Source organism: Haliotis rubra, unplaced genomic scaffold, assembly GCF_003918875.1.
Source record: "Haliotis rubra isolate DU_JTF1 unplaced genomic scaffold, ASM391887v1 Scf1221, whole genome shotgun sequence".
In the NCBI taxonomy this organism is placed as follows: domain Eukaryota; kingdom Metazoa; phylum Mollusca; class Gastropoda; order Lepetellida; family Haliotidae; genus Haliotis; species Haliotis rubra.
The window spans coordinates 74038-87984 of record NW_025765139.1 but is presented as its reverse complement, the minus strand read 5'-3'; the positions used below and the strand labels follow the sequence as shown (position 1 = coordinate 87984).

Here is a 13947-nt window from a genome sequence, read left to right as displayed (position 1 = left end):
CGGGTTCGATTCCCCACATGGGTACAATGCGTTAAGCCCATTTCTGGTGTCCCCGTCGTGATATTGGTGGAATATTGTTAAAAGTGGCGTAAACCTAAACTCACTCATGTATATGGTATTTAGATATTACATGAGTGACGGAAAACTCTTGTATTATGTATGCAGAGTTGCGTCCCTTGGCGTGGCAGGATTTGACGATACATCACGTCCAAGCGACATTCGGTAATAAAACTGAAATATTGTTCACTCACTCACTAATACATTCAGAATACTGAGTGTATAGCAGTGAAGTAACAGTATTTTCAGTTTGGTAGTACCATCCTGTAGACTGTGCAATGTCAAACTGTTTTAGATTAAATAACGGAATCTATGCATTTCGAGACCTATAATAGAACGCTTTTTCCTCAAACACTTGCGGTGCGGTAGGGTAGCCTAGTGGTTAAAGCCCCGTGGCGAAGACTCGGGTTCGATTCCCTACATTAGTGCACTAGACTAAACGCCAAAAGAAACGTTACCCTCCTTCCTTAGTGACGGAGGTACCTATCTTCAGCTGGCGTTGTGATGCGTGGACGTCCACTTCTTGGTCTGTCTACGGTGACCCCAATCTGTCTGAAGCCCTGAATAAGTCTTATAACCGTGATACGGTGGCATCCGAGGGCGTTGGCAACAGCATTGTATGTCGACCCCATCTGCACCATCCCCATGGTTCTTTCTTTCTTCAGCTGTTAATCGTGGCATATTTCTCGTACTTGTGTATAATACCATGCATGATAGTCTCTCTTTATACTCTATAGAATCATTCTACACGTGAAATTGATGCAAATACTGCTTGAATATTGCTACGTTTTGGCGATTGATATTGTTATGTGTAAACAGAAAATGGAAAAATGATACTGTGCAAGCAAAAATGTTAACAAAGATAATTTAAGATGTTCCTAAACATTTTTTCACAATACCAAAGACGCGTTTTACTTGTTTTCACTAATGCATATCAGCAGAAAATGTTTTAAAAGACTGAAATCATACAAATGATTATTTTACACTTTTACACACTCTACAACAATTGTTTCTTGTTTAATAGTTGAAAAATGATGAATTTAAATGGTTTATCTTTGTCTCAAAGCAGAATTTTATTTCAACCTTTCTTTTGGACATCTGAATGACCGTTATTGGTTTATTTCGGCATGGACGATAATAGGACAATTTAACTCTTCTGAAAAGGATGCATTTCACCTAAATATGAATGCATTTGAGAATTTCTTTTCGTGATTTACATAAAGCTGTGGTATTAAGCTTTCTTGTAAACTTATACCTTCTAACATATCTTTGATAGTTTTTAAGTAATTCATAAAGGTAGGAGGGTAACGTTTCTTTTGGCGTTTAGTGTATGTGAAGCCCATTTCTGGTATTCCCCGTCGTGATATTGGTGGAATGTTGCTAAAAGCGGCTTAAAATTAAACTCACTCATTCACTCCTCCTAATTAGGAGTGTATCTCAGTAGGCTAGCCCTATACAACTAGCTTAAGTCTGGGCTAGTACAAGCAGCCGCACATACACATACACACGCATGCACGTCGTCATATGAGCGAAATATTCTCAAGCACGACGTTAAAACCCAATTTCACACCTAATTAGGAGTAGGACAAATGCCGGCGTTGACAATGTCTGGAGAACACTCATTTTCAATTTTGTTTTATTGAGATAAGACAAAACTTTATTTTCCAAAGGGAAGTGTTGGTTTCATCGGGACTGTACTTTTAACATGATACATAAATTACACCACACGGCATATATGAACGAAGTTAAGCATGTAGGGTTTCTTACAGCACTAAAATAAACAGACCTAATGAATTCCAAAGCTAATAATGACCATTTCTCACTTTCGCAATTCACAGATCCAAAAAGTAATAAAGCATGTTGATGCAACGGCTTTTGTTTCGGAAACAACAATGAGAGTGTTTATTGGCTTCCGAATCGATTGGAAGCACCTTGGCGACCCAGCCATCCTCAAAGCACTGTCGGCATCTGAGAAGAGAAGTGAAGATAATTACTATCATTGTCCTCCAAGCCATAACTAGCGTGAAGAAGATTACCATTAGAGGAATGTCCTAGCGGTTAAATTGAATCAGAAGTTAATACTTCTAAGACAGTGAAAATCAAAGGGCTTTTGAATATAATTTTACGCAGTGTCAATCCAACTTCAAAAGACAAAGAAACTCGGATGGATTATTTGATAAAGAATAAAGAAAACCTTATGATTTTCGTTTGGTATAAAGTATATTTACATAGTCCATTAGGGTAAATAACGTTCAGAGCCAGTCCTTTTATTGAAGAGTGTTGGTTGGTCTTTTGTTTGTGCCAAGAAGGTTGGATTTGTGTCTATCCTTGCATCATTAGGGATTGATTGATTGATTGGTTGGTTGGTTGGTTTGTTGACTGATTTATTGGTGAGTGAGGTAGTGAGTGGTGAGTGATTGAGTGATTGAGTGATTGAGTGATTGAGTGATTGAGTGAGTGAGCGAGCGAGTGAGTGAGCAAACGCTTTAGCCAGTAGGATACCCCACCGCCCCAGTTTGTGAACGGAAGCTGTGACACCAGATTTTCCTTCAACGTGTGTGTAAGCGAAGTCTAGTTCAAGAACAATCTGAGGATGCTTGTCACAATACGTTCCCAGTAATAGAAGCGGCGTTATGGTTCGGTGTGTCAGGCAAAACGATAGCGCGTCATCGTAACCGGATCTGCTTTGATCCGTGCTCCTAACATCAATCTCTGGTTTGTCGCGATTTTTGCCCACCGTCACATGTTTGGATTGTACTTGTGGGTAAACGTTTCTGTATTCTGAAACAATATTTACCATGCTCATCAGTATCCTTGTAGTTCCTGGTTTTCGCCAATCTCACCTGAAGCATGTTTCTTTTTCCATTTCAATCACATCCCGCCATGACATGAGTGATGTTCTGGGATTAATGCTAAAATCTGTGTAAAATGTTAGCCGCACATTTTACCAAGCTAAACATTTTTCCAAATTTTACAATTTTACAAACAGCTTGTCTTGTTTGAGAGCATACCTGCAGACGAGTGGATGTACAATTAATATATCAATATAGTGAATATATCCATCGTAGTGATTATTTTTTAAATTTAGGGGTCACAGATGACCAATTTGACAGTTTGACCAAAGCATTAATGTGAACACTTTACAGATGTGCTCATATGGATTAAAGGATTAACGTGTCCTTTCCCTTTCACACTTGGACCGCCATATAGCTGGAATATTGCTGAGTGCGGCGTAAGACTAAACTCACTCACTCATTCACACTTGGACTTACGCATGCTAACAGAATACATATGTAATGGATTCCGTTTAACATTTTACGGGGACACCTGACAAGTGCATTTCATATCTCAAGATGAACTGTACAGTCTTCATTTGAACTGTACCGCGAGTTTGTACAGTCTTCATCGCCCAGGGATGTGTTAATGAATCTAGTGTTCACTTCGCTATCTACAGCCATGAGAATGAATACATTCTTGTAATGAATGGCGCATTATGATTTGACTACATTTAGCTTGTGTCTTAAAATAAGCACATTTTCTCATAAAGAAATTCTTTGTACATCGTCCTTTCTTTGTACAAAAACGTTCTTCAATCCCTGGATACTTCTTACAGTCCGTTTGGCTCTAAAGCGGACCGATGAATTGCAATCTAACTCGAAAACTGATAAATATATAATACTCAATGAAACACTGTATATAATCAAAACATCAGACCAACTCTGTGATTTTTTTTGCAGAATTTATGTCCTAAAAATAAAAAGAAGATTTTTTTTTAACAGTTGTTAATATTAAAGTATTGGCACAGTTCACTGTTTGTTACGAGGGAGGAGTGCAAAGAGAGGAACAGCCAGGTGTGCGAAAAGCACGTGCACAAGTGCCGACAAAGTTATTGATTCATTAACCTGTGAAGGGGCAGTATCAAAACTAATGAAAGAAGAAAACTTTGATTCGTTGTAAACAGAACTTGTTCAGAATGCTATTTGGAGGTTATATGATAAAATTGTATTGATAGTTTGGTAAACAACATTTTTTATATTTAAGACATAAATTCTGCAAAAAAATCACAACCGCTTTTGAGCCAAACGGACTGAAAACACTAAATACACCTCCAGACAATGAAATGGGCAGTCCCGTCCGTAAAGGTTGCTTTGTAGCACACGATCACGCCCAAACAAGTCATCTTGTTAAGTGAATATAGTTCATTATTCCCCTTGTTGTCATTAAGTCACATTTCAGCTGGAACCGTAGACAAAGATGTGATGAGGCTATGTCTCACGGCACGTGGATGAAGACGGGGAGGCAGATGTTTCATGATGTAACCCCTTCACAAACACTGATCATCTGCGAAAACTCAACGCGATCGCATGCTTTCTTTCCAATCGATATCGGTTCCCACGCCACGCTCACTGCGCATATGCGGAAGCGATCCCATTTTCAATTAGATCTGAGTATTGCAGTGTCGTTTGTCGAGCATTGAGCGTGGTCTCGGGGATTCTGTTGTGACAGTGCTCCCTGTTGCAGGATTCACTGGATGCAGGTCAGGAGATATATGTGTCTTTAGACCTGATATGGAGACCTGAATTCCTGGATAGATCTGTGTGGTTGTCCTTGTCGGGTTTAAGGACTTGAAGCTATGATTTCTATTGACATTATGGACAGGTTGCCCTTCAGTACGGACAAACTCAAGCAGTCAGCGCCATGTGCCTTGAAAATAGCTGGGTAAGTATAATTGTGTTGTACTAAACTATACATCAGGAAAGTCCTGTCTTGACACATGCTAGACATTTTGATACGCCCTTCCCTGCTGCATTTTCTCCAAGCACCGACGGGTTATGGGTTGTCAAAACAAGAGTTGATTATTGGGTATTTAATTCAGACTGTTAACATCGATTGTGCAGCTCCACCGACGCCGTGCAAGATCAAATATTGATAGTGTGTGCATGTTAATCTCACTTAGACTGACTGGTGAAATAATATGGGTTTAGTCTATACTGTCTCTTCAAGCTGCGTCAAGCATTGATAGACATATTTACCTTTTGCCTGACAGCAACGTAATGCTTACGAGGCAGACAATCCTTAAACACATTGACCAAATGGGGCGGTGGGGTAGCCCAGTGGTTAAAGCGTTCGCTCATCACGCCGAAGACCCGGGTTCGTTCCCACATGGGTAAAATGTGTGAAGCCCATTTCTGGTGTCCCCTGCCGTGATATTGCATAAATATTGCCAAAAGGGGCGTAAAACCATACTCACTCACTCATTAACCAAACCTCCAGCTACTGGAACCGCTTGTCGACATATTTCATGGAAATAAAAACAGTCGGAACAGGGAATAGACCTCCGAGGTATTTCATTAAGCACCAAGAGGATTCCTACGTCACGAGTGAGCAGTACCCCCACTTTAACGATCCCCCATTAGGAGGGATGAGGCTGGGAAAACATCAACGTGATTGACCATCATCCTCATCTTGATATGCTGGTCGGCCAAGAGATGTCAAAACCGCCACCCTCTAATACCAGCCGTGTCAGATGGTCGATATCCAGATAGCCAATAAGTAATACAGTAGAACCCTTTAACTCCGGACCTTGTTTGCTGGGGTTAGGTGTTTTTGTAAGAAATCCATGTAAATTCCAGCTTTATCCGTAAAACTATTTGTTTAATCTCTAACTTGATCACCCGGACGCCTTCACGCGAAATGTTACTGTTCATAATAATGGCATTTCACTGACACTGTGTCAAGAAATTAAGGTTTCGTGGAATGGTAATTAAAGTAGTAATAAGACCGTATTACGAATGGTTATGTATACTGTGTAGGTATGAACAGTTTTGAATCACAATGGACGAACGACCCCTATCCGTCATTCTGACCTTTCCCATTCTGTTACCCTCATTGTTGACCCATTGGCATTCATCAGCGTTAGGTGATGAGGAGAAACTCACACAGACACTATGCATAGAGTCGAGGTCACAATCAGTTGAAGTTAAGCAACGTTTATCACAGAGTCCTTGAATAGGTTACCGTGACTGGCAGCTTGACTCTTGAGGGTTTCTAGGACTTCAGTCCTACTAGTCTAGGTAATCGGTGTAAGAATTGCTCACAAGGTGATACTGACTCACCTGATGTCATTCAGGTCACCCAAATTGTTGCTGTAATATGAAAACTACGAGCTAAAATCATCGCTTTCATTCGACATCATGTGAGGTAAAAATGGCTACGAAAAGCCTGTATATCACAGTCCTGTCTTTATTTTACGTGTATGAGCCCAGCACTGCAAGATTGCGACCAAAAATCCAAGATGATCATATCTTAGCAAATACAAAACATGAATTCTGCACGCGGTTCAGTGTCAGCTGATGTCTGGCCAAAGGAACCATCATGAGCAAACTAGATCAGAGGTTATTTGCTGGACAGTAGCAGCAGTATAATGGAGGACATGGGGAGCCCTTTTGAGGAGGAAAGCCAGGACCTTCTGAGGCTGCACCCAAAAGACATCATCGACGACCAGTCAATTGAGTGTCTAACCACTACAGTATCAAAGGGTCAAGAACAGTATGCAACGTTTGTGGAGGATCGATTTAGAATAAATGCCAAGCCAATTAAAGCAATGATTACCAGAAACAAGGTGGTTCTGTTCAATGTTCAAGATCTAAGAAATATGGGGAAAAGGTCAGGCTCCTCAAAAGAGAATCCACACTCTTTGCAAGTCTGTACGTTGCGTGCCAGACATGAGATGGTGATTTAGACAATTTCTTCAGTCATGAAAATCACCCCTTCCCTCCATCTCTCTCTGCCTATGGGCAGTTTCGTCAGGGGAAGAAGTCTGATCTCATGGCTTGTCTTGAACAGAAATTGGAATCATCAGACGATAGGACATCAGGCACTGAAGTGCAAATCGTGGATGGTGCGGCACTTGCTAACTTCCTTAGACCTGAGGGCTGCAAGACACTTGGAGAGTATGCTGCAAAGGTCTTTGTTCCATACATAAATACAGCACAAAATAAGGCTCTGATAGTGGATGTTGTTTGGGATCAGTACTTTGACAACAGTCTCACCCGTGAATGTCCGGGTTAGAAGGAACCTTCAGTAACCCATGCTTGTCGTGAGAGGCGACTAACGGGATCGGGTGGTCAGGCTCGCTAGCTTGGTTGACACATGTCATCGGTTCCGAATTGCGCAGATCAATTCGGAATGCTGTTGATCACTGGATTGTCTGGTCCAGACTTGATTATTTACGGACCGTCGCCATATAGCTGGAATATTGGTGAGTGCGGCGTAAAACTAAACCCACTCACTGATAACAGTCTCAAGGCACAGACAATAGAACAGCGTACCAGTGGCCCTATTCATCGCAGACGAGTTGGGGTGTCTAGCCCCAGACCAAAGAACTGGCAGCAGTTCCTTCGCCTTAGCAACAACAAGACTGACTTGTTCAAATTCCTGAATAATGAACTAATGGCAAATACATCGGCAGACCAGCATCTCATTGTTACTGATGGTGCCAATGTACTATGCTCAACTCCACAAGGCACAAGCAACATTGCTCCCTACAACCACCAGGAAGCAGATTCCAGGATAATGGTGCATGTCAGAGATGCTGCTATGCAGGGCTTCCACGGGACCTTTGTTCGAACTGTAGATACTGATGTGGTAGTATTGGCAGTGGCAGTTGTGCAGCAGCTAGCGCAGACACAACAGATAGAACTCTGGATTGCCTTCGGTTGTGGAAAGGACTTTAGGTAAATTCCACCTTATAAGATATGTGCTTCAGTCGGTCCACAAAGATCCTTGGCACTTCCTATGTTTCACGCTTACACAGGCCGTGATGCTGTGTCCCATCTTGTCCAGGTTGGAAAGAAGACTGCATGGAAAGTCTGGGAGACACATGATGAAGTCACTGAAACCTTCTATGCGCTGCACAATGCACCTGAGCAAATTGCTGAAGAGACAGAGGCTTCTCTGGAGTCCTTCACCATCCTCTTTTATGACAAGACAGCAATGTGTTCTTCCATCAATGAAGTCAGAAAGAACTTATTCATTCACAAAGGACTTTAGATGTCAGGTCTTCCCCCAACCAAGGCTGCCCTACAGCAGCATATCAAGAGGGCAGTATTGCAAGGTGGGCATTACTGGGGCTGCACCACAGTGCCATATCGGCAGTTGCCCTCTCCTGCTGAGTGGAGATGAACAGTGGAAGCCTCATTGGTCAAACTTGCCCGAAGCCAGTGCAAGCAGTGTTCTTGACGGAGCAGGTGTAGCAACTGCAAATGTGCTTGTGCACATCTAAATTGCACTGCCTACTGTACATGCAGGACTGACTGTGACAGTGCCGAAGGTTTTGGCAGTGGCATCCTGGCTTTGACTGGGTTAATGACAGTTACAGTTGCTTTGTCTTCGGTAGTTAGCTGAAATATATTTATGCTGTTAATTTGTATTTAATTTCCTAAAAGAACAATTCCTACACAAAAATAAAATAAAGACCACGCCGTGATATGCAGGCTTTACGTACCATTTTTACCTCACATGGGCTGTGATGTCTTCAACGGGAACGAAGGCGATGATTTTAACTCGTAGTTTTAACTCGTAGTTTTCATATTTTCATTACAGCAACAATTTGGGTGACCTGAATGACATCAGGTGAGTCAGTATCACACATAGTGCTAGTATATAACTTCTTCATTTTTACAGTGATTTTAGAACAAGGAGACAAGATACAGAATCATAGCACCTCACAATTGTTCAAAAACTGCATCGTTGGTGCCAGTTGCTAAGGAAAATGTTTTGCCTAGCAACCGTTGGCTATGCAACACTGAAATCTGAGTGGCTCCACCCCTGAAATTGTTCAGTAGGTTCTTATGAATATTTGTGCCAAGTTTCATGCTTGTATCACCTTGTGAGCAATTCATGCTCTATTTAACACCTAGGGCCTAAACTATAACCCACAATGAGTGAGTTTGTTCATACATTGCCTCTGTTCATCCAGCAGTGAATGGGTACCCGGTGGGATAAGTCATATGATCGTTAACCTTCTTGTGCCTCACAGGCATCTTGGGTTTACCGGGGTTATTAATGTGTCAGCGCCTTGATAACCATGCACAAGTACGTCCACACAGCCGCTTTATGAATTATTATTATATACAAACAGAAACACATACACACAGACACAAATAAACACTCTCACTCACGCACAATATACGTACAGTTTCCTGTAACTAACGTTAAATCCCATCTCCCCCCATCGCTATATAGAGGAGATCTATGTGTCTACGTCACCCACGCTCCTGAGTTATCCGAAGTGGCAGGGTATTGCCCATGATGCATTCATATATTCACTGCCTCTATCTATCACTGCTTTCATCTCGACATCTGGGTTGATGGTTATGTCATGATACTGTGCCATTGTCCGATCAATGACCATTACGTTGCAATATTCTCTACACCCAGTGTCCGTCAAGCTGAAAGGGAAATATTGATATTGATATTAATGGTGGACGTCTCACACAGCTGCCCATTCAGATGTCAAGGACCACAAGGCATCAATCTCTGTGCTCAATACCATTAAATACAGATTGCATAGACTTGTTTATTCACGGTTTATGTAGAATAAAGGCGGCACGAGTGACCCTATCGACTGAGGCGTATCAATTTTAGAGTACAGAGTTCCTTCCCTTGGGCGTGTCAGGATCCTGTAACTGTTATTTCGAATCACATCACGCCAAGTTGACATGCGGTGGTATATCAGAAATATTGCTGCTGAATATTCCATTCATAAGGAGGCGGTGGGATAGCCTAGTGGTTAAAGTGTTTGCTCGTCACGCCGAGGAACCGGGTTCGATTACACATGGTTACAATATGTGAAGACCATTTCGTGATATTGCTGGATTAGAGCTAAAAGAGGCGTGGAACATATTCACTCACTCATTCACCAGCTGAGGAAATATAAATGTCTGTCAACACGATGAAGAGATGAGAGGTCTTACAATGTATTTTCAGCATTTGGTTCGACACTTGTATACGTTTAATTTCGCTTTTCTCATGTTTTTATGAACAGTAAAACACCGCTGTGTCGAACCTCGGTCAACTCAGAGTGGATCCCTTCAACACTTTGGCTTTGACTATGTGTATAATAATACCTTTTTCTAAGAATGGACAATGTTATTTAGAAAGTGGTCAAATGTAACATATGTTATATCTATCTGGGATTACCATCCGGGATTCGAACCCACACTCTCAGACTCAAGCACCTATCGCCAGCACACAAGTCAGCGGAAGCAGCGATGGCTGAGTGGGTTGGATCGCTGACTTTGTGTGCTGGCGATTAGGTGACTCTGAAAGTGTGGGTTTGAATCCCAGAATGGAAGTTCAAAGATCTGTACTTTACAGAGAAGTGTAATCCCAAATATAACATATCTTACCTTATTCAACACTTACAAAATGGATTTTGATATTGGGTTCCACTAAAACCCCTGGATAAAGAAAACATGAGATTAGTAATAAATGGTTGCCCTGGACCTCTAATGAACATGCACCAGGATAGCTTCCTCCACCCTCGTCAACAGCTGGATTAATGCTGTAAAAGGCTACAAATACCCCATAAAGCCCGGGGTTTAAATGTGATCGCTAACAAACCACGTAGTCGTACGTGGAGACTAACGGGATTGGGTTTGTCAGAGCTGCTGACCTCGGCTGATGCATGTCATACCATCCCAGTTTTGTAGGAGGATGCTCATGACATCAATCATTGGATTGTCTGTCCAGAGTGAAGTATTTACAGACCAGTGTCGTATTGTCGAAATATACTGCGTCGATAACAAACATGACTGTCACATATAACAAGGTAACAGAAACAGCCAGGCCAAATAACACGACAAACATCGACATCATTAAAAGAAAATCTTGGCAGTAATTCGCCCTGACAGTAATTGAACATTCACGTCCAGCAGAACCAGGAAGATCACGAATACTTATTCCTGGGAGTTCCTGTAACGTCAGTCTTCAGTAAAATCTATATATGTTAAAATGAAGACGTGGCCTTCGAGAGCGGATCAGATTGCCTCGTGGTAATATGATCCGTTTACTTCAGCATGTCTCGCCATCGTAACAAATGGATCCGTCATTATCATCCAGGATGGCGAGATGGTCACATGCGCCGTCTTGTCAACAGAGTCATTCGATAGCATATGTCTGACGAAGCCGATTGGATCTGATGGACAACGGTCAAGAATGGCTTCTTTTGTGTTAGCGGGCGTCTGTCTGTGGCGTGTGTTCATCTGAATAGAAACCTCGTTCCGTGTTCAAGTTTGATCGGTATTTAATGAGTTGTGTGAGCTGAGATATTCTACCTTTCTGCAATGGTTGAGTGTGCCTTCGCTGGGGATATTCAGTATATTCATAAGACTTATTCACGATCGATAACACATAGTACTTCGCTTCTGATCCACGTATTAGGCATGGGTGGCTAAGTGTTCCGAGGCCCAGAAGCATTTCCCATGCGTTACAATGGATTGCTTGTAGTATCTAATACTGAATTGTGATTCTTTTGTCTTCCCTCGTGGGATTTACCTACGTCATGTTGACATGCAGTGCAAAATGACGAAAAACTCATTTTACTGGACTGAAATATATTTGTAAATGTTAATGATCATATTAAGAAAATGTAAGACATCCAAACCTACGCGTTCACTTTAAACCTTGAAGAATGAAAAATCTGCTCATTACTGATGATTCGTTACACAAGCGTGCACCCACATATCTATATATATCATACAAACACAAAAGACTGACTGACTGACTGACTGACTGAGTTTAGTTTTACGCCGCTTTTAGCAATATTCCAGCAATATCACGGCAGGGGACACCAGAAATGGGCTTAACACATTGTGCCCATGTGGGGAATCGAACCCGGGTCTTCGGCGTGACGAGCCAACGCTTCAACCACTAGGCTACCCCACCGCCCCACAAACACAAACATGAGTGGAGCGTGGAGCAAACAGTGCGGAAACAACGTCTGGCAGATTGGTTTGGTTTCGGTTTTCTGTTGTTTAAAGCCGCACTCAGCACTAGTCCAGCTGCATGGCGGCGGTCTGTAAATAATCGAGTCTGGACCAGACAATCCAGTGATCGACATCATGAGCATCGATCTACGCAATTGGGATACGATGACATGTGTTAACCAAGTCAACGAGCCTGACCACCCGATCCCGTTAGACGCATCATGGGTTACTGAAGATAAATTCTAACCCGGATATTCACGGGTTGGACATATGTATTCACGCCACGCCATTATCCAGATACAGATGGTGGTTAACACACATAACATCTGCATCACCCCGACGTGATGTCGCCATCCCTTTACCATGTGAATAGTGTCTGGCAATAAGAATGTAATCCTCGATATAGTGACTGAGTTAGCTTTGGTTTACGCCACTTTTAGCAATATTCCAGCAATATCACGGCGGGGGACACCAGAAATGGGCTTCACATATTGTACCCATGTGGAGAATCGAACCCGGGTCTTCAGCGTGACGAACGAACGCTTTAACCACTAGGCTACCCCATCGCCCCTGAAGTCACTGTGATACTAATATAAAGTAAATCACTATCGAATGACTAGTGTTGTTTCGATTTTAGCCATCAGTCAATGAGTATACTGTTTTTGCTCTGCAAGTTATCGTGTTCAACGATAACAATAGTGAAGGCTAAAATACCAAGACAGTACTCCAACAGTAGTGGGAACCTATGGCATTGCGCACGAAGCGTGCCAATTGATATTGCCCGATCATATTCTACAGTTGTATCAACATGCATCTGACAGATTCATATCATTATACAGTCACACATCCGATTGCCTTAAAGCCATTGGGGATAACGGGGAAGCCATTTATATCGACAACATGCTATCTCGAATCTCCGAACAATCACATTAATTCGCCAAATTGATGGGGACCCGTATCACTTGTGGCGGTTCGGATGCATCAAGTTAGAAGGCAGGATATAATTGAAATACTGCTTAAAGCATTCACTCACATTGTTATTTACGGGGTGATGAGTGAGTTCTATTTGTTCTATTCCACAGATGGTTACATTGCGTGATGGAAAAACGCTTCAGGTTTCCCAAGCTAGCATATTTCTGGAATATTGCACTCACTCACTCACTCACTCACTCACTCACTCACTCACTCACTCACTCACTCACTCACTCACTCACTCACTCACTCACTCACTCACTCACTCACTCACTCACTCACTCACTCACTCACTCACTCACTCACTCACTCACTCACTCACTCACTCGTTTGGGCAGTCATGGCTTTTCTTTAAGTGAACTGCCGGAATTCGATTACAAACAATACAAACGTAAATCCCAAAACACATCTACGATACCCAAATTAAACGCATTACCATCGAATATCCTTTTCTTTAGGGGTACTTTTTTTTACCCGGCAGTTTACCTTGGATAGTCATAGTCTTCTCAGACAAGCCGGATCCTGTAAGTAGAGCTTATAATGGAGTCACCGTGAACATAGATGGCTGTAGCGTAATGTCCCCATATTGTTGCTATTGTTGAAGGAGAACTACCGTGATGAAAACGGAAATTGATTTGCTCTTCGGGGTACAGCAGTCACTCGTTCACTGGTAATGACATGGCGCGACCTAATGTCTCCATGACCAGACACGTGTTCCTAATCACAATCATCCTTTCCAATCTGGAGATGCTGGTGCCCCGGGCTTTTGAAACACCGCAATTTAATGTGAAGAGTTACTTCCCTTAGGATCGCATGGATCTTGTTTAAGGGTTTCAAAATGGTAAGTCCTTAAGGCTTCCCTCCTACATCCAGAAGACCTTCTGATCGTGGTTAAAATACTGTTCAAAGGGGAGATAAGACAATCGTC

General features: G+C 42.2%; 1 protein-coding gene across 1 annotated transcript in view; it reads left to right on the top strand.

Annotated features, from left to right (window-relative positions):
* The first annotated feature begins 4514 nt into the window (after positions 1-4514).
* Positions 4515-13947, top strand: part of LOC124265956 — a 62024-nt gene continuing 52591 nt past the window's right edge. Inside the window, 1 exon segment of the mRNA XM_046700778.1 lies at positions 4515-4776. Coding sequence (XP_046556734.1) covers positions 4691-4776 — 86 coding nt within the window. The 5' untranslated portion in view covers positions 4515-4690.